Below are 20,432 nucleotides of genomic sequence, written 5' to 3'. Positions count from 1 at the left end.
TAATCTTCCTATTCTCTCACCTTCATTCCCTTCTTATAAAAGTACGTGATGTAATTGAGTATTCTCAAGAGTATTAACATTTTTTTAAAGCAACCTTCCTTCCTTCCTTCCTTCCTTCCTTCCTTCCTTCCTTCCTCTTTCTTTCTTTCTTTCTTTCTTTCTTTCTTTCTTTCTTTCCCTTTTTCCTTTTCCCTTTTCTCTCTCTCTCTCTCTCCCCCCACCCCACTTTCTTTCTTTTTTAAGTAGACTCCATACCCAATGTGGGTCTTGAACTCCCCACCCTGAGATCAAGTTGCATGTACTGACTGAGCCAGCCAGACGCCCCTCCAAAGTATTAGCACTGAGCTTTTTGGAGATTTGGCCACTGCAGTTGTACTTGTCCCCTAATGTCTCTGGATGTGGGTTTCATCAGCTATAATATGAAAGGAATCTTCTAGATAATCTTTAGAAGCCCCTGTACGACTGTTGCTGAGTGATTCCTTTCCAGGAGTCATGTTCTCATTGCTTGCTTCTTTCCCTCCTTACTTTATTCATTTACTCATCGTGAGTACTTAAAACATTTGCTGGAACACGAGCCCTCCCTGGATGCTGAGGAAGCGGAGAACAAAATCTCTCGTTCAAAATAGCCTGAGGTCTCCTTGCTGAGCTTAGGTAAGAAGCTATGAGCAAGGCGAGAATCAGAGCAAGTTGCACCCAGCAAAATACAAACCGTGCTGTAGGACGAGCAGCCACGTGACGGCATCTCCAGGTTCGGGCCACCCGTGAAAGGGGGGTGGGCCCGGTAAGAGGTGCTCACGTGCTCCGGGAAAGCAGGCAGTGATGGTGTGACGGGAAGCTGGCTTGAGAGCGGGAGGCTGGTGAATGGAGAGCCATCCACATGGGCCAGAGGGATTTGAGTCTGAGCTGGAGACACATCCTAGGGAGGGGGTGACATCCTCATGCTGGTACTGCAGGACTAGAAGAGGAGAATAAGGAGGTGACAAAACCAGCCCAGGAGACTGGTGGATTGCCTCTGGACCCCGATTCCGGAAGTGGTCGCTCACCCCTCGTCCCCTCTCTGGCTGCCTCATTTTGTGACCGAAATTCTAGACCCTGAGGTAGCACAGAAAAGCTCTTTAAACCAGTTCTCTTTGAAGGGGAAGAAAACTACCTAAACAAGGAAATAAAGCTTTTCCTGTATCGTTGGCTCAACATTTAGAACTGACCTCTATGGCCATTGCAAGATTTTTAGTGCAGAGCTCTTAAAATTGTTTTCTAAAAAGTCGAATGTGGCAGACTCCCCCCGTTGCTCGTCTGTGAAGCTCTCCTGGAGACCGAGCACGTCCCCGCGCCGAGGTTCACGGCCAACGTCGTTTGCCTCCATGCAGCTGTAGAGGCGTGATTTGCACCCTTGCTACATTCGTGCATGCGTTTACTCTAATGGGCTTTGTGTGGTTGTGCTGGGCCCAGACGCCAGCCTCAGTGAGCCTTGCAGAGCCCCACATTTTATCCACTCCTGTGTTTCTGAACGTATTTCATAATATGTTGATATTTCCAGGCTAATCTTGCACAGCTACTGAGAGATTCTCAGGACCGAAATACACATCTGGGAGAAGAAATTAAAGAACTTCAGCAAAGGCTTGCAGAAGTCCAGGGTGACAATAAGGTACCGTGAATATTTAAAGGGAAAAAGCTCTGCCGTGTAATTGTACACTAGAGGTTTATGTAGAACACATCAGAAAAATGTAATGCAGCATTTGCTGAAAAATTTGTTATAGATTTTTACATTTGCAATGAAAATTCACAGTTTAGCATTTCTTATCTTTATTACATTGCCTTTGTGTGTGCACGCACGCGTATGTGCGTGCTTCTGGGTTGCTCTAAAATATTGCCACAACCCATTATAGAAGTTTCATTATGTTCAGCTTGGTGGTGAATAACATCGCGGTTGAGGGCAAAATAAAACCCCAAACGCTATACTTTCCCCCTTCTATACAAATAATGGATTTGTGGCTCAGATGATTTGGAATTATTCACATTCAGTTTTGAATTTTAAGCAGTCATCCTACTAATTATGTTCACATAACCAATTTATTTTATTGCTAAATTTGGCAATTTGTATGGAACATTGCTCAAAATCCGCTGCGTGGTATTAATCAAACTCCCCTGTTGGCAACGTTAATTATAAAATATGAACTCATAAACTCCAAACTGAATGTGTGCGCTCTCTCTCCCAGCTGAAGCTATGAACAGAAGTACAATTGAGAGAAAGGAAGAGAAACTATCAAAGTTTAATTCTGTCCCCCCAAATAATTTTCTGTTTGGCCACGATAGATTGATGTTCAGCTCCTTGCCAGAAGCAGCTCTCCTGATAGAGATGGCCACTGGAGTTTCACGCAAGAAAACTGCATGGCAGGGAGGAGGTCCTTTCTTGGGAAATGCCTCTTAAATGTTACCAAATTTCCTTGACAAATGGTGGAGGCATTCACCGTTTCTGGGAGCTGTTGGTTATTGGAAGGCGCCATTTTGAAAGACGCTGGCTGGTAAAAAAAAAAAAAAAAAAAATGCACAAAGTGTCTTGAGTTTTCCAGAGACTTCTTCATAACAAAACAGAGAGGGTTTTATGCTCCTGCTGGCTTGAGAGGCTCAGTCTGAGGGCCAAGTGGCAAGTCTTCCTCTGTAGTGTCTTCTCCACTTAACCTGCCTTTAAGTGTTTTTTGAAACCTCTTGGATTTAACATATGTATTTGAAAAATTAGGCTTTACTATTCTGGGTCATGAAATTGGGGGTGGGAGAGAATGCCTAAAGAAGGGTTCTAATTAACACTGGACAAGCTAATCAGGCCTCTGGTATGGCTTTATTCACCACTAAAAGGATTTAAGTTCTGTAACCTAGGTGTTCGGTCCATAATTAAGGGCCAGACCTTCTTAGTCACTTCCTCAAGTGGTAACAGGAGGACAGGGTTTTCTGGAGAATAAAATGAGATGTGTTTAACAGTTTCCTTTAAACCCATGAAAATACTACAGGAATTTTGGAGACATAATAGATCCACGGAATACTAAAACATTTTGAAGATGGTATTTTTGGATTTATAGCCCTTCCTGATTGATTTTTTTTTTCTTACTTTATTTCTTTCCCCCGCCCTTACATTAGCTCCCCCCACCCCCCAACTTTCCTAAATATACCTTCTGCTTCTTGTTTTGGTCACTTTTAATTCTGTCACCTTTTAGACACGTGGTATTTTTAGGGATCGATGTTTGCAACTGGTATTTCAAGGGAAAAGAGGGTGCGTGTGAACGTGACTGTGTATGCGTGCACGTGTGAGTAGGTGCAGGACTCAGCCTGGGGATGTGCATATGCATGTGCACCACTAGGCACAGGTCCGGGCCTCCTTTTGCGTTGGCGCAGTCTGAACTTCGTGATTTGTTTGCGCTCTGGGTCTTTATTCCAGTAGCTGGACACATTTATCAGACTTTGTTTTCTTGCTCAAGGTTTGGAATCTAGTGACTCATATTCATGGCCTATGAAGTAATTCGCCTGCCAAAAGGTACAGGAAAGATGTCATAATGTTCAGCAGACCCCCTGTCTCAGTATCCAGCCTCTCCTCCTCGAAAAAAACACCAGCTTCAGTGAGCCCCAGAGGTTCCATTTATTCTCATTTGCATCTAAAGTTATAGGGCTGATTTGTTTCAGATCCCCGTGAATCATAGCCACCCTCCCCCCACCCCCACCGCCACCCCCAGTTGTCAACATGAAAGCCAGATTACTCATTCGATAATGACACCAGGCATCTTGGGAAACTCAGAGGCCCCTGTTCCTAGGTGTGTGGTGTAGAATGGTTAGCCCTTCATTTATTTTTTTCTAATTCATCATGTCACTAGCTGCTTCAACCTTTCCATTGCCTTCCAAATCCAGTCCAACCTCCTTGCCATGGCAGGCTAGGCCCTCCGGTATTTGGCCCCTACTGATTTCTCCAGCCACATCTCTCGCCACTAGTCACCTCATGCTTCAGCTCAGCAGCACTAATTTCAGCCCCTTTGTTGAGCTGTACTGCCTTGTGCCTCAGGGCCTTTGCACCTGCTGTTTGCTCTGTCTGGGATTCTCTTCCCTTTTACTCTGCTCACAAACTCCTGCTCATCGTTTAAGTCTTAGGTCAAATGGAGCCTTCTTCAACTCTTAGGGGCCCACACTGCTCTGCTCTTTCCCCTCTGCTTACACTTGTGTGGCACCCTCACCCCCAAGAGTAAGCTCTTTGCAGGCTGAATTCCTGAGTGGTATACTGCAGTATTGCTAAGAATTGGCACTCTTAGTTCCTGATATGTGAACATTATTTAATAAATCTTTATTGAAGACATGGAGTGGGATAAATGAATGAGTGAAGGAATAAAACAAATGAAGGGAATGAAAAGGAGAGCAAAAACATTCAAGGAAGAGGAAAAGGGAGATGTAAAGGAAAAAGCATACAAGAAAATATGCAGACTGAGAAAACAAGCCCTGGTCGTCATCAGTAACTCTATTTGTGGGGTGAGAATAGTTTAGAAATTTGGAGAAAAGCAAACCGCTTCATCCAAATAAAAGCAAAAGCAAAGCAAACCCCAGGTATGAGACCTTGGGAAGCCCTTGTGGAGAGAGCAGAGGGTCTGAGGCTGAGCCATCGTGGGCTCAGGGTGAGATTCCTGCTCAGAGGTTGGCTCAAGCCTGTCAAAATCAAGAACACTCAATAACTGCTGTTGTTGGGCTCCTGACTCCTCCCCCCGCCCCCTCATTCCAAACAGAAGGGCCGATGGCATCATTTTATGAGCAACTGTTAACGTACAGGATTTTTATCTCCAAGTTGCCATTTTAACTGATGATCCTTATCCGTATTTTGGGAAGCCCAGATTCTAGATGTTAAGTACATTTAAGAAACAAGGTGATAGGAAATTACTTGCCTTGGATATTTTAAGGTAGACTAATTTTTCCATTTGTTCAGCTAGAGCCTTGTAACCCTATGTGCCATAAAGCATTTTCAAACAGCCTCTTGAAAGATTTGTTGCCACCCTGGCTTATAAGCAGCTTAGCCCTCCCATGGGGTGGGGAGGGTGGGGGTTTCCGTGATAGGGTGGGGGGGGTCCCATGATCAAATACCACCTGCCATCTCTCTGAACTGTGCCCAAGAATTTCTCGGGGCTCCTGGAGGGATGCAAACCCCTCATCCGAGCTTGAAGAGAGGTGTGAAAAGGGAAGCCTAGTGGGCACCCTCCATTTCCCTGATAATTCTAGTTCTGAAAGGTTAATGAGGAAAGAGGAGGCACGTGGGGAAGCAAGGACTCACACTTTTACAGATCACCCTGGGAAAAGCTTTTCATGGGTGGTAGATTGCCCCGGGCTCTCAATGAGTCAGTCTGTGAGGCATAAGGACCAATGATGAGGAAAGACCCGGATGAGGCCGGGGCCTCCAGTCTCAAAAAGCAGCCTGCTGAGAGAGAGCCGTAGCTTTCCTTCTTACCTCAGAGGTCTGCCTGCTCCGAATCTTCTGGCCACTAAGAAAAGAGTGGATTCAGGCAGAGGGGACCGGGAGGAGGAAGGGGTTCTCCGAGAAATTTAAGGAATGGTAAGAGGCAGTCAGGAAAACTAGCAGAGTGCATTTGGATCCCATAGCCAGAAGTCAGCTGGTAGACCAGCTCTCTAAAAGAGGAAGCCGGGCTGATAGTGCCTTGCCAACTTCCATGACAAACCAGGAGGCCACCGAAGTGAAGGCACTGACCTGGGAGTTGGAAAGATTGGCACTCCTGGAAAGGCCAGCTGCAGCCTTGCCCCTGTCAAGTGGCGTCAGGAAATACAGCCCAAGGGGTCCAACTTTGGAAATCAGGAGGCCCCAGGTTTATATTCTGGCTCCACCAGTTACTGTTTTATGGGCGCGAGCAAGTTGGCTTTCTCCCCTGGCCTCAGTTGCCTCATCTGGAAAATGGGAGTAACCACACCTCTCCTAGATTTGTTGTTAGGTTTTATCAGGTATTTCATCAGTGCATGGTTGGGGAATGGCTACACCCCGCTTAATGCTCCAGCAGCCGTGGGTACATCCAGGAATAAGAAAGACAAGGTGCTCATTCTCAAAGAGTGTATATTCTAGTTGGGGAGACACACGGTAAGAAAATAAAATACCTAAGATCATCAGACAGTGGTTAGTGCTGGGAAGAAAGCAGGACGATGAGATTTAACGTGTGTGCGTACACGCACCTGTTTGTAAGGGTGTGGCACCCAGTAAGTGTTCCATAAAGGGTTAAGTGTTGCTGGTATTTTGGCATGACCTGGGGCCAGATTGGCTTACAGTTTTTTTGTGCGGGTATGCCACCAGGAAGCTCAAGGTCTTTCTTTCTGTTGATCAACTGTTTCCAGCGCACTGGGTACGTGCCTCCCAATAGAGACAGAAACTGTGGTAAAGAGCGTGGCACCTGCAGGGTGGATCCCCCAAACTCAGCACTCCTTGTGGCCACCCCAGACTTTGCCAGCACCAAGCATTACTGCTTTGGTACAGAGCTTCTGGAAGCTTCCTTGCATTTTGTGTGTCCCTTGCAGGGTAACCACCTAACAGAATGTGCCAGGAACAGGAACTCAGGTTCCCATTGAGCACTTGGTTTTCTTGTCCACTTGCTTTTATTTTTCTTCATTTTACAGATTATGGCACCTGGGTGCAGAAGAATAGTCACAAAATGCAAGTGTCCAAAAGCAGGGAAGTTCAGGTGGACATCTGCTCCCAGCAGTGTTCCACGTCCACATTTCCTGGGCCCCTGCCGGCCACTTTAAACGTAGCTGTTTGTCATATTGCATAGACACGAGGTTTTGCCCTTAATAATGAGCTTTATGTTACACCAGCTGACGGTCTTTAAGCACCTCTGTTTTATCTGGCGTTGGCACCATAAAACGATGGAGCCCTTCTGTGAACATACCTCTATTGATGTGGGACTTGTGGATGGATTCGGAGCGCAAACCAATTAAGTCAAAGCCACGAGCCAATAAAGACAGACCAATGAGCATGCAGGTGACTAATTAAAGTATACTTTGTTTCAAAAAAAAAAAAAAGATAACAACAAATGAGTGCTCAGCTGTGGCTGTTTGTAATGGTCCAGGATGAGGAATCAGAGAGCTCTTTGTAAACAGTTCCTCTTTATGCTTCAGAGGAGCAGAGAGATGTCCTAGTCTGTAGGAAACCCAAATGAAGAGAGCGCACTAATGAAAAGCTCTTACCTTGGGGCATTATAGAAATTAATTACAAAGAATTAAAATGAAGGATGAGAGCCCCTCACCTGCTTCAGCCCCACCGTATCCTGCTCTAACTGGGATCTTGATAGTGAACTAGAGGCAACGCTCAGTTCAGCCAGCAGCTGATTCCCTAATGTTCAGGATTCCCTAATGTTTTGCTGTCAGATGAATTAGACACATTTGGTCTCAGAGACTGTATTTGAGTCCATGCTGCCTTATTTAAGCGTGTAGCTTGGGTGGCCCATGAGACCGGTGGTTTTGAACAGTCATCCCATAGACCATGTGCTTGTAGTTACTTTTTAGTAGAGAGCAGGCTCTGAAAGCGATCTCATTTTACAGCCCACCGTATCCAAACTACACTAAACTACCAAGAAATTGAAGCAGCCTTAAAACTGCTCGGTGGGACCCTATAAAGATTGTGGCTCCGCGGTCAGTGTGTACCGAACTGTCCGAAGGTGATTCGGGGGCTTCCTGACTGTGTGATCTTGGGCCAGTCGCTTGACTTCTCTGTGTCACGGTTATTCTCATCGGTACAGTGGAGATGTCAGCAGTACAGCGGATGGTTCGGTTCAAATCGTTTCACCACGTCGTTATTGAGGACCCAACCACGTGCTCTCTGGATAGGGCAGGAAATAGTGAGTCCCTGCCTTCACAGGGCTTCCACTCTAGTAAGGGGAGATGAACAGTAACCAAATAAATAAATAAATTGGTATTTCACAGATCCGGAGATGGAGTTTTTCACATTTGAACATCTCTGACCTACAGTCAGTGGTATCATGTTGTTACGATTGCCGATTTTTATTCTTTTTCGAGACACGTCATGGTGGGTCTTCAACGTTGATGGAGTTTTATATTTGATGAAGCACAGCATGAGATGTCGGAGGGTGTTTTAGCGCTACAGGAGAAAATTACTCAGAGCACTGTGGAGTGCAGCCCGGGGAAAAGACGGGTTGGTGGGGGGAGCACCGTTTATATCGGGTGGTCGGGGAAGGCGTATCTGTTCACGTGCCCTTTGCCCTGAAGCTGCAGGGCGTGTGGGGGGAGGTGGTCAGGTAACCGAGGGACGAGGTGCAGAACCCGGAAGCAGGAACAAGCTTGGGATGATAAAGTCGTGGCAGGGAGGCCATTAGACCTCTTAGGAGAATCACATATGAGAAGTTATACAAACGGTGAACACAGAACTCGCTCCGTCGGGGGAATGCTGTGCAACGGCTGCCATAGTCGCCGTGGAGAGAGCCAGCACCGCATAAACTCCAGAACCCTAGACTGCCAGCCAGGGTCGACCTCCCAGCCCTGCCATTTACAAGGTTGGCAACGTGGGCAGGTCGCTTCACCTTATCTGAAGATGGGGATGTCACAGTACCTCCCCGGGTGCTTGCTGGAATTACCTGGGTTCGTGTGTGTCAGCACCTAGGCCGGGGCTTGGAGTGTGGGAAGAGCTGCATGTGTGTTTGCTGTAAGTCTTAGGAGACTAAGACCTTCGGAGAGGGAGCACTGGAGCCCAGGAAACCGAGCATGGACTCCTCGACTTCACGGCCTGTGTCAGCCTCCCTCGGGTGGCAGGGGAATCTCTCCTGTAGAGGACAGGACAGTATCTGTCTCCTGGAGTTGTGACAAGCGTGGAACGAGAGGCTTCCTGTGTTTAAGAAGTATTCAAGGACCCCTACGGTTAAGCCAGACGCCGCTATGGGTGCTGGGTATTCCATTGCGTGTGATAAGGGAGGCTCCCGCTGGGGTGGAGCTGACGGTAGGGAGGGTGCAAGAGACTGACGAGATCATTTCTGGTAAGTACCATAAAGACAGTGGGGCAGGGTGGTGTGAAGGAGAGCCATGTAGGGGTGAACGGCTCCAGCAGTGGTATCCATGGAAGACTTCACAGAGGGGAGTGACCTTTGATCTGAGACCTGAAAGAGTTGAAAGGAGTGGGTTCTGGACAGACCAAGAGGAGGTGCAGAGGCCCAGAGGCAGGCACAAGCCTGTGTGTCTGCGGCATTGAAAGGAAGCCGGCGAGGCCAGAGAACAGAGAAAACGCAAGCCGCTGGAGATGGAATCAGGAGGCAGATGGGAGCAGCTCACGTCCTCATGTTGTGCCTCATCAGCCCCGCTGAAAACTTGGGCATGGATTCCAGTGCAATGAAAAGCCACTGACGATATGGGTAAGAAGAGCTTCTAGCACGTTTTTGGGTGCTCAAGTTGGGTGCTGGTTAACTGGGAGACGCTGATATACATAGACCCCAAAGAGCTCTTTTGCCTCTTCTGCCTCGTGTGGATACAGCAAGAAGATGGTTGTCTGTGAATGAGGAAGCAGGCTCCCACCAGAAACTAAATCCTCTAGAGCCTTGAGCTTGGACTTCCTAGCCTCCAGAACGATGAGAAATGCATTTCTGTTGTTCAGAAGCCACCCAGACGATGGCATCCTTTTATAGCATCCCAAACAGACCAAGGCAGGAATTGGTACCAAGAAGTAGGATGTCGCTATAACGAATACCTAGAAATGTGGAAGTGAATTTGGAACTGTGTAATTGGTAGGGCTGGGAGAGTTCAAAGTTGCGTGTTAGATAAAGCGTACGTTGCTGTGAATGGACCATCACGGGCGATTCTGGTGAGGGCTCAGGAAGAAAAGAGGCGAGCTGCAGAGAAAGCCTACATCTTCTTGGAGAATACCGAAGTAATCCTGAGCAGAATATTGGTGGAAATGTAGACAGTGAAGGTCATGGATGATGTATCGGAAACTGGGGGGGGGGGGGGGGGGGGGGGGAGGGCCTTCTTTGTTATGAAGTAGCCAAGAACTTGGCTGAACTGTGTTCGAATCCATTGTTTTTTGAAAGGTAGAACTTGCGAGCAATAAAATTTGGTATTTAGCTGAGGAGATCTCTAAGCAAAGTGTTGGAGACATGGCTTGGTTCCTCCTGATTGCTTATAAATTACAAGAAGAGAGAAATGATTTGAAGATGGAATTGTTAAGCAAAAAGGAACCAGAACTTAAGGATATGGATAGTCCTCAGGCTATCTGTATTGCAAAAAAAAAAAAAAAAAAAAAAATCATCAAGCGTGTGGCCAGGTGACCATTTGATTAGGAGATTTGTCCTGATCAACTGTCTCAGACAGAAGCCAGGTGCTATTTTTCATGACAGTGGAAGAATGACCATGAAGGCACATCTGAGGTCACCAAGTCTGCCTGGTGTGCATGGGCCTGGAGGTCATGGCAGCCTACACCTGGTTATAGAGGATGGGGCCTCCCAGAACTGCAAGGCCAGCAGAGAGCCACTGTGGGGCTGTCCTGCCAAGTCATGGGGTCACAGAAGTGACATTGCCATCCCAGCGAGTCCAAAGGCAGAGCATCAAGCCAGAGAGGATTATCCTTGAGCCTTAAGGTTTAACATTGTTTGCTCTGTTAGGTCACCTGGGACCTGTCACCTCTTTCTTCTTTCCTAGTTCTCCTTTTTGGAATGGGAATGTCTATCCTGTGCCTGTCCCTCCTTTGTATGGTGGAAGCACACAGCTTGTCTGGTTTCATGGGTTCAGAGCTGGAGGAGTTTACCTCAGGTCAAATCATACCTAGAGTCTCACCCATATCTGATTTAGACGCTATTTCAGTGAGGCTTTGGACTTTAGAGTTCATGCCAGAATCGGTTAAGACTTTGGGGGCTGTTGACATGGAATGAATGTATTATGTATGTGAGAAGACTGTGAATTTTAAGGGGTCAGGGGTGGAATATTGTGTCCCCTCCCCCTCCTAAATTTATGTGTTGAGATTCTAACCCCCAACGGGATGGTATTGGGAGGTGGGGCCTTTGCAACATTATTGGGTCATGAGGGTGGAGCCCTCATGCCTGGGATCAGTGTCCTTATAAAAGAGGCCCCGGCAGCTCTGTCATCGCCACCACCATGTGAGGACACAGCAAGAAGATGGCCCTCTGGGAACCAGGAAGCAGACACCAAGCCTGCCACCACCTTGATCTAGGACTCGTGGTCTCTAGAACCGCAAGAAATCAATGTCTGTTGCTTATAAGCCACCAGTGCATGGCAGTCTGTTACAGCAGCCTGGATGCCCTAAGACAATCCCCATTTCCAAAAGGACGGATGTCCCCTGGGGCCCAGCAAGGGCTGGGTGACTTTCCCAGGATGCATGACAGGCAATAGCAGCATCAGGGTCTGAACAGGTGACACCCGGGGAACAGCAGCCACTCCTGCCTCTGGCTTCCTCTTCCTGTCTCATGGGGAAAACGGATTCGGGCAGGTGGAAGCCAGGTGAGGAGAGGATATGGCGGGCCATGACGGCAGAAGCCTGAGAAGAGATGGTGGAAAGGAGTGAGTCATTCCGACTGGGGGAAGGAGGACCAGAGTTTGCAGGGGGCCTCGGCGGACGAAGCGACTCAGGGGGCAGGGTGGGGGAAGGGCACCCAAGAGTCATTTAGCCGCATGGTTTTGTGGCCACGTCCCCCAGTCCCCCAGCCACATCCCAGCTGCAGCCGTTCCTCATCCATAAGCTGACGACTCACACCCGTAATTCATTCATAAACGTTTATTTCCATCTAAATCAGCAAATGAATGCATCTATTGGTGGCGGGCAAGTGCCTCACGGGGCAATGATCCACTTCTGGGGCTGGCTCAGGGAGGCTGAGTTTTGCCCGCCCTGTTTGGGGGAATTAAGCGCCCGGAGCAGTTGTAGCAATAGCCATTTCCAAGGTGGGAAATCAACATCATCGCCTGCAGTCTGCAGATAAGGTTGGCCCTGGAGCCCTGCTTCCTCCGGCTTGAAGGAAAGATTGGACTTCCCCAGCGGGCGAGTGTGGGGGGAAACTTACGTGGAGGACAACAATGATGACACTCGTAACAATAATCGTAATAGCAGCTAACACTTCTTGCACACTTCTGTTGTTCCGGGGGCTGTGCTAAGGATCACAGAGAAACCCATCTTCTCTTAGGATTACGTTCTGAAGTCAGCATGTGAGCGGCAAAAACTTGTGTCTAGCCACAGGTCCTCCCCCACCCCCCACCCCACCGCCCCCACGATGGTCCCTGAAATTGTCCATCAAGTTCAGGGCACATGGCATTTATGTTCCCGAACACGGCATGATGCATTCGTATGAACAATGCGATCGTGCCTGAATGTGTTACCAGCCACGCCCCCACACCCCTCTGTCCGGGGCATTGAACGCAGGAAGTGGGTAGTCACCCAACTTAAAAAAACTTTCTCTCTCTCTCATCCTCTCTTCCTCCTCTTTTTTTTTTTTCTTTCCCCCATCTTTTCGCCAAGGACGTATGCTTGAGCCCCTAAGTGAAATGTTCACTTAAAGCAACCCCATTCCTTCTCACTGCATGCTTACAGCAACCCTCCAGGGAAGCTATACCATTACCCTTGTGTTGTTTCAGTGCCAGATACTGCAGCCCAGGGAAGTTCCGGCGTGTGCCAAGGTTGCACAGCTAGCAGACTGTGGAGCCAGGACACAGACCCCAGCCAAGACAGGCTCCAGAGCCTGCGAGGCTGGAGCCCTGGAAGGCGGGTGAACTCTGCCTTCGGCATCCCTGTCGCAACCCCCTCCTTGGCCCCTTGCACTTGACGTGACTTGCACTTGACTTGACTTGCGCTTGGGCTGCTTGCACTTGAGTTTCAGACCAACTAATGATCCAGCTATTACCAGTTTGGACCTCACTTTAAAAAAAAAAAAACAAATGTTTCAACCAGTCCAGCCCTGCAGTTTAATAGACAATATTGTATGCATATTAAACACCAAATGATTGTTAACATATTTATTGAGGCTTAACAGGCATCCGGCATATAAAAGATGACTCTCTTATATGGCTGTCAGACCTCAATAAACATGTTTAATAATTAATTGGCATTAAGCAAACATAATTGCGTGATTCTAAATTAGGTGTTCAGTGAAGCGTACTGCGAATGGAAAACCACCGTAGTGTTTTATTACTTAAAGTTCAGGCTGTCAGTCTGGCTTTTCACAGATCAAGAGAAGTGCCCTCCGTTCAAAGCCGGGTCAAAGGCCGCCTGTTGCCTCGTGCCAAAAAAAGGCACAAGCCTTCTTGCTCCTAGACCCTTTGCTCCGAGAAATGTTTCTCATTTGGTTAGCTGTTTGTCTTTCTGTATGCCCTCTTGGGGTTCCGAAAGTTCTGAACCGAGAAGCTGTGTGATGTAAAAGATGGTTTCACGTGTCAGCTTTCAGCTGAATTAACCAGTTCTGCCACAAACTCCTGCTTCCCCTAATACAGACGATTCTCATTATTTGCTGTAGTTCTGCTCTCTAAATTCTCTACGAACAGTGAATTAGCAAATACTGAACCATCGCTCCTAGGAGAAGCCCAAGACCAGGTTCCTTGGAGCCTCTGGCCACAACGTTTTTATCAATTAACACATAACTTTGCTTTATGTGTGATTCTGGTTAAAGCCACCTTATTTAATTTATAGTGTTGGTTCTGTGACATTGAACTCAGGGCCCGTCGTGCTGTAACTCATGCCCGACACGTATTCTCTGTAAGGCACCTCACAGCCTATCTAGGAACAGTAGATAACACTTCAGCACTAGGTATTTTACGTAGCAAAACACCAACGAAAAACACGAAAGGATGAACAGTCATGGCACTAAATAGACCACGAAAGGGGTATTTATTCACGGTACCAGAACTGAAATAAGGCAACACCCATTGCCTTGTTCTACCTCAACTGGGAATGCGCCTGTTGGATGATTCACACTTTCTGCACCTCTGTACTTCTCTGCACATGTCTGCCCATGATGCAAAAGCACCATGCATGTTGATTTTGAGATTACAAACACATTGGCAGTAGGCAAAGTCACAAATACAGAATCCTCGAGTAATGAGGATCAACCGGAAGCGGGTTCCATTAAGCACAGCCATCTGGATACCTACGTGCCATACGTCCTCCGCCAGCTCTGTGTGCAGACTTCCTGGAACATTGTCTGCTCAGTATCAGTGATGCTTTGGCTCGTAGTAGGTGCACAATAAATGTCTGTCACATTCAATTGAGTGGTTTTCAAATGAGGACCCCAAATAGATGTCACCTGAAAATGCTCTTTGCTTTTCTCTGGGCATCATTACTTTCAGCGTTCACTGCTGGTATATCTTGTTTCAGTCTTGTTAATATTCTACCTTGGCTTTTAACTTTCTATCTCTCACCTGCCCCCAAATCCTTTAGAGACTTGAAAATCCATTTCTTTACCAGCACTGAAGCCCTTAAGATCCATGCTGGAACAAGGAAGAGCATGCCCCAAGCAGACCCTAATGGCTGGGTTGTGAAAACCTGTCTCCAGGATCTCATCCATCTACGAAGCCCATCCACTCACACCCTACAGGGAGGTGGGGGAGTCAGGCTTACAACCTTTTTAGAAGAAGCATCCGGAAGAAGTGCCATAACTTGAAAAATTCACTCTAATGGCAACCTGTTTGGCACTGAGATAGGCACTTAAGGGATGTTCTGGCACCGTGGGATCATCCTGGGGTCACAGTTCCCATCGCGGCTCTACAAGAAGGTTCGCGGCTGTGCGTAGAGCTAGGTTCCAGAGTCCGGGGCAGCTCTAGTTTCTCCAGGGACCCTTCGGAAAAAGACATTTTGAAGACTGGAATTTTATCTATAGGGATTTTTAAAGAAAAGCCTGTTATGAAAGTTGTGTGTGCTTACTTGAAAAGTTAGAAAACAGAGATCCAAACAGAGACCATGCAAGCTTCACCATTACCTAAACGTGCACATTTAAAAATGTTGATGTATTTGGTCATTTTTTCTTTTGTGCCTGGGTTCTGAGTGTAATTTCAATTATACTGCAAATGGAAGTTAGTCGTCTGCTTTTGGTTCCCCGCTTAGCATGCTATCATAAGCATGTTCTGCGTTATTACACAGTTCATCACCCTTGTGTCAAACAGCTGCAAACTAGCCCATTGATTGATTGCTAGCCATTCCACTCTTGTTAGACTCTGTTTCTCATTTTTTAGCTCTTTCTGTGAAGGACAGTGCCATCTACTTTTTCTCTTTTCCTAAAGCATGTCTGGGATTGCTGTTAGCCCAGGTTTTCAGAAGCAGGGTTACTGGGTCATTAGTGGGGGCATTCTTAAGGCCCTTGATGATGTAGCCTCAGTGTTCAGAGCATGGGAGTATGCCCGACTCACCAGACCCTTCTTAACCTTGTGTTACCATTTTTTAATCTTTGATCTCTGACCCAGAGTTTTTTCCTCACTGTGGCAGTGCTGTAAAGGACATTCACCTTCAAATGCCCAGGACTGTGTTCCTGTTAGACTTATACTGTGTATGCATGCACATGCATGTGCGTACAAAGTATAATATATATTATATTTGGTTTTGTAAATTCATGATACTGTCAAGAAGTTTCTTTGCCTTGTGCCCTTCCTTAGTATATCTTGAAAAGTCTTACCTTCCAAAATTTTCTGCCTAATATGCTTGAGTATTTGTTTGGTTCTATTCATTTTAACACACATACACCCATTCTCTCTCTCTCTCTCTCTCTCTCTCCCTCTCTCTCTCTCTCTCCTTTCCTTTGCTACCAATGGAAAATGCAGCTCTTGAGAATGACAATTGCCAAACAGAGGCTCGGAGACGAAGAAATTGGCGTGCGACACTTCGCAGCTCACGAGCGTGAAGACTTGGTTCAGCAGCTGGAGAGAGCCAAGGAGCAGGTTATTGCTAACATCTGTTACGAGTGGGGGATGTGTTTGTACGGTCGGACTCTGTCCCCTGTTCCTCAGAGAGGGTGACGTGCCTGGGATGCTAGTCAGAGGCGGAAGAGGGTGTGATGCGTGCTTTTACTTCCTCTGTGCTCTGCGAGTTCCAAGCCTCCCTCTTGGGGTCCGGGCTTCCTGCACGTGTGCCCTCCTACTTTGGAAGCCATTGTTCTGAACGAAAGAAACCCACCCCCCCCCCACACACACACACACACTCACACTCAGTATGGACAGGGACAAAACGTGACCCCCCTGACCTTAATCTGCAAGTCTCCTGAAATGCCGAGCGATGCTTTTCAGGTAGAATCTCAAAGGGTACAGAGCCCTATTTAGGGAACGAGGAAGAGAGGCTAGACTTCCTTTCCTTCTTTTGCTCGTTGGTTTCGAAGAACAGGACAAGATTTCTGCGTCTCGAGAAGCTTGAAAAAGTATGCGTGTGTAAGACACCGGCTGCCCTTCTCAGCGTCTGGATTTGCCCCCTCGGAGCCTCCGGCTTGGGGGCGAGCTGCCGCTAGGAGGGGGTGGGTTCTGCTTCCAGGTGGCACTCATCCTATCTCAGACATCATGAGTGTCGGGCAGGAAGTCTGTCCCTTCCCTTAAGCTTTTATTCCGTGGGGTGCTTGCGGTTTTACAACACGCGGGTGGGGGCACGAATACGCTCTGTAAAAGTCAGCCAGCCAAGCAGAAGGCTCCATCTCTGGCCATGAAGTGACATCTGAAGACCATCGTAAGTAAGGACACTCCCTTGGTTTCAGATTGAGTCTCTGGAGCATGACCTACAGGCCTCTGTGGATGAGCTTCAGGATGTGAAAGAGGAGCGGTCTTCCTACCAGGACAAAGTGGAGAGGCTCAACCAGGAGCTAAACCGTATCCTGGGCGGGCACGAGAACCGTCTCATCGACGTGGATGCCCTCTGCATGGAGAACAGGCAAGTGGCCGTGCCCCGGCGGGCGCTCTGGGGGCCATCTGCAGCCCTAGTGACCTTTGAGGGAATTGCCTTACAATGGAAGGGAAGTCTCAGCGCTAAAATGGTGACGTCAGTGTCATGGATGAGTTCTGAAAGTCAGAAAGGAAGCACCACATACCTATATACCTACATGCGAACCCCCTTCTCTCTCTCCTCTCTCTCCCCCTGCCCTCCCCACTCCCCAGTTGGGCAGGAGGGGTAGGGAGCCAGCAAGAGCTGCTCGGTATTGCTATCAAGGAGGGGGAAACGAATAAGAAAATAAATTGAGAAATTCCCGTAGCTGTTTCTCTTCCCCGAGGCAAGTTTCAATGCGCGCGCGTGTGTGTGCGTGTGTGTTTGTGCGTGTGCGCGTGTGTGTCTAACTTCATGTTATGTCTTGTGTCGCCTCTTCCTGCCTGCCTTCCCAGTGGAATCATCTTAATGAGAATTATGTGGAAACTGTGTTGATATCCCGTAGGGGATCTCTGCAGAAGGCTGTTCTAAAGTGGGGTTTCTGTGATTTGGGCCTATTTGACCTTGATCGCATCCATTTAAGAAGAGGTCACAAAGATGCATTTTTCTCCTCCTTTTGGTGGGGAGAAGGCATTATATGTAAAAGATGGCTCTTGGGATGTGTCCTTTTCTTTTTTTTCCTCTCTCCTACTTGAGTGTATTTTTTTTATCTTGTCCCCAAACACTCCCTAGTTGAATGTTTTCTTTTCTAGGTACCTTCAAGAGAGACTAAAGCAACTTCATGAAGAGGTCAACCTCTTGAAATCAAACATTGCCAAGTACAAGGTAGAAAGTCATGGTGACACTAGTGATGATTCATTATCGCGCATCTAAATGCCATTCTATTTTAATTCCCTTTTATGTGCCAAAGACGTTTGAGTACTTGCCTGCCCTCCCAGACAGAATAAGAGCTTTAACTGAGGTAACCAGGAAGAATTATACCCCAAACGACAAACACAACAGGAACAGCTCTTGCAAGAGTCCCTTCTGTTGCCGTTACTGGGACAGGGCACACAGAGACCACCCGAATCTGGACACGGCCACGTTACGGCCTCAGTGCACGTAGAATTAGCTTTTTTTCCCCAGCTTTTCTGTGCTGTATGCTGCCATCAGACGCTATTTGTCGCATAATCATCCCTAAGAAAATGGTTTCTGAGCGAGAAAGAAACAGAGATTGGGAAATCACGATCCGAGAGACAATGTTCACGTCACACTAAAAGGACAGAATGTTTAAATTCTCCCACTGTTGTTTAGACTAATTCCGGCACCATTAGTTTGATAATATCTATTTCTGCAGATGTTCGTTGTGAGCGTTATAATTAGAAACGTCTCCTGGGCTTCTCTGCTTTGAAAATAGATTGATTTCTCTTCCTGAGGGTGAAGTTTTACAGCAGTCTAGATGCTTGGGAGAACCTTCTCGTTTTGCTGGCTTTTGACGTTAGCTTTTTGCCTCAGAAGTCTCTACACTGTTCGTCCTCTTCCATTCTGTGGGGGCCACACTTTACGTCAGTCTATATATACGCATGGAGCCAAAGAAGAATACAGCTTTTAAAGTTGTATAATTAATACATACATTTAAAAAATGTGTGTATGCATTCATTTAACAGCCTTCATTCGGTTCTTCTACGTGCTAAGCATTGGCTAGACAGTGCATATCAATTTTAACGTGAGGGTCTGTTGTCAGAATGGCACTCTGGTTCACGTTCACACTTCCTAATCTTGTGTCCGTGACCGATGTCATTCTTTGACCATGTCTTCTTCCAGCCCAGCCACGGAAGCCTTCCAAATACTAATAACGATCTTTTGGCATTGGTATATGGAAGTAAACCTGTTCTCCATCTCATGTCTATTCAGAAGGGGTTTCCATAACTAGTGACTTCACACATTAGATGGAATTCTTGCTTCAGATTTGATTTAATTTAACAAATATGCACGGAGTGCCTTTTATATATAGGAGAAGGTAATTACTGTCATTCTGCTGGGCACCAACTTAAAAAAAAAAACAAAAACCCTCTTTACCAGATCCATACATTTCATAACTCTTTGGCAGGGACTCAGAATTTTAAAAGTTGGGTCCGCATCTGGAGTTTGCCAGGGTTCTTGCGTGCCAGATGGGAGGATGCGTCTACTATAAGGAGGTATTTTTCTATTATTTGGCTTTTTTGATAGAGATTTGTATTTTCTCCCAATGCTGCTTTAGAATGCTCTCGAGAGACGGAAAAACTCAAAAGGCCAGAGTAAGTCTAGCAGCAGTGCGCTAACTGGAGTCTTGTCTGCAAAGCAAGGTATGGTTCGACCCCTGATGACAATCCGGTGCTGGGGGTGTGGGTCTACATCTCGGTTTATGGGTTGGGAACCAAGCGGTTCTTAAAACAGCCTTCCCAAACCTGCCTCTGCATCAGCATTGCCTGGAAGGCTTGTGAAATCACAGATTACTGTCCCCTCCACACACAGAGTTTTTGATTTAGTAGGTCGGGGGGGGGGGGTGCAGAAAATATGCATTTCTTAAGTGTTCCCAGGTGATGCTGATGCCTGTTCCGGGATCCTGCTTTGAGAACCTCTACATTTGATGTTTTTCTAATGACGGGACCCCATTTGCATCTGTTCCCCTCCACTGTGCTCTTCTTTCAAGAATGCTTCCCCCTACCCTCTCATCACCAGTTTAGCATCACTGAGTACATGTTCCAGCCTCATCGAGTTTCTCCTTTTCCTGGCCTCTGTGACCAGAATAGAAAAGTCTCATAGCTGCTGAAATCATTTTATCATGGAACATGTGCCTTTTTCAAAGAAGCTTTTATTGATTGCAATTTTGTTCCTCCTCCTTGTCGATTCTGATGAAAAATAATGATCTTCCAGGAACAGTCCAGGGGAATAAATAGCAGAGAGCTTGCTTCTGACACTTAATATTTGGGAATTCAGTTCTCAACGTGAGCCTCAGGTTGAACACGCTCGACTGGCCCACTCTCGGGCTGCCGGCCGTGCAGACCAGAACAATCAGGCGGCAGTCTTAATCAGAGCTACAGTGGCTGGGGAAAAAAAAAAGAAAGAAAAAAGTGCTGAATCTCCAGCCCACCTAATAACCAAGGCACTTGTCCAAGCAACTTTTGTTTTTCCACTTGACTGAAAAAAGGACACCCTAGAATTGTTTTTAAACAGAAAACCACAATACTCCGCAGAAATATGGAGTGGCTCATGTGAGGTTAGCCCTGGGTACCCCTGACAGCCAAACATGTTTGAATGGTGAGATCCAGCCTTGCACTGATGTGGGGAATGCCAGCCATGGCCAAGCAGTAAACTTGGCACAGCCTTTCTAGATAACCCTTTGGCCACCGATATCGAAAAGCCTTGAACTCATCCCCTTTGAGCAGCAAGAAATAATGACAGATGTATGAAAAACTTATTCCTTGAAGAAAGCTCTTCCTGCATTACTTAAAATAAAAACAAAACCAAAAAAAAAAAAAACCCACATGGGAAATAACATAAATGTCCAACAGTAATTAAAGAAGTTACTCTATATTTTATATATGGGCTACCAAGCAGCCACTCT

The 20,432-nt window shown here is 46.9% G+C and overlaps 1 protein-coding gene across 2 annotated transcripts in view; it reads left to right on the top strand.

The window, feature by feature from the left end:
• CCDC149 (coiled-coil domain containing 149) overlaps positions 1–20,432 on the top strand; it is a 92,061-nt gene that overhangs the window by 48,100 nt on the left and 23,529 nt on the right. For both annotated transcript variants that reach the window (XM_060655322.3, XM_078446233.2), the window contains exons 4-8: positions 1,538–1,645; positions 15,766–15,882; positions 16,683–16,855; positions 17,599–17,671; positions 19,086–19,170. In XM_060655322.3, the coding sequence (XP_060511305.2) occupies positions 1,538–1,645; positions 15,766–15,882; positions 16,683–16,855; positions 17,599–17,671; positions 19,086–19,170 (556 nt within the window). The remainder of the gene's footprint in view (positions 1–1,537; positions 1,646–15,765; positions 15,883–16,682; positions 16,856–17,598; positions 17,672–19,085; positions 19,171–20,432) is intronic.

The sequence above is a fragment of the Panthera onca genome, chromosome B1 (assembly GCF_046562875.1).
Source record: "Panthera onca isolate mPanOnc1 chromosome B1, mPanOnc1 haplotype 2, whole genome shotgun sequence".
Lineage (NCBI taxonomy): Eukaryota > Metazoa > Chordata > Mammalia > Carnivora > Felidae > Panthera > Panthera onca.
This window is presented reverse-complemented; position numbering and strand designations above follow the sequence as displayed.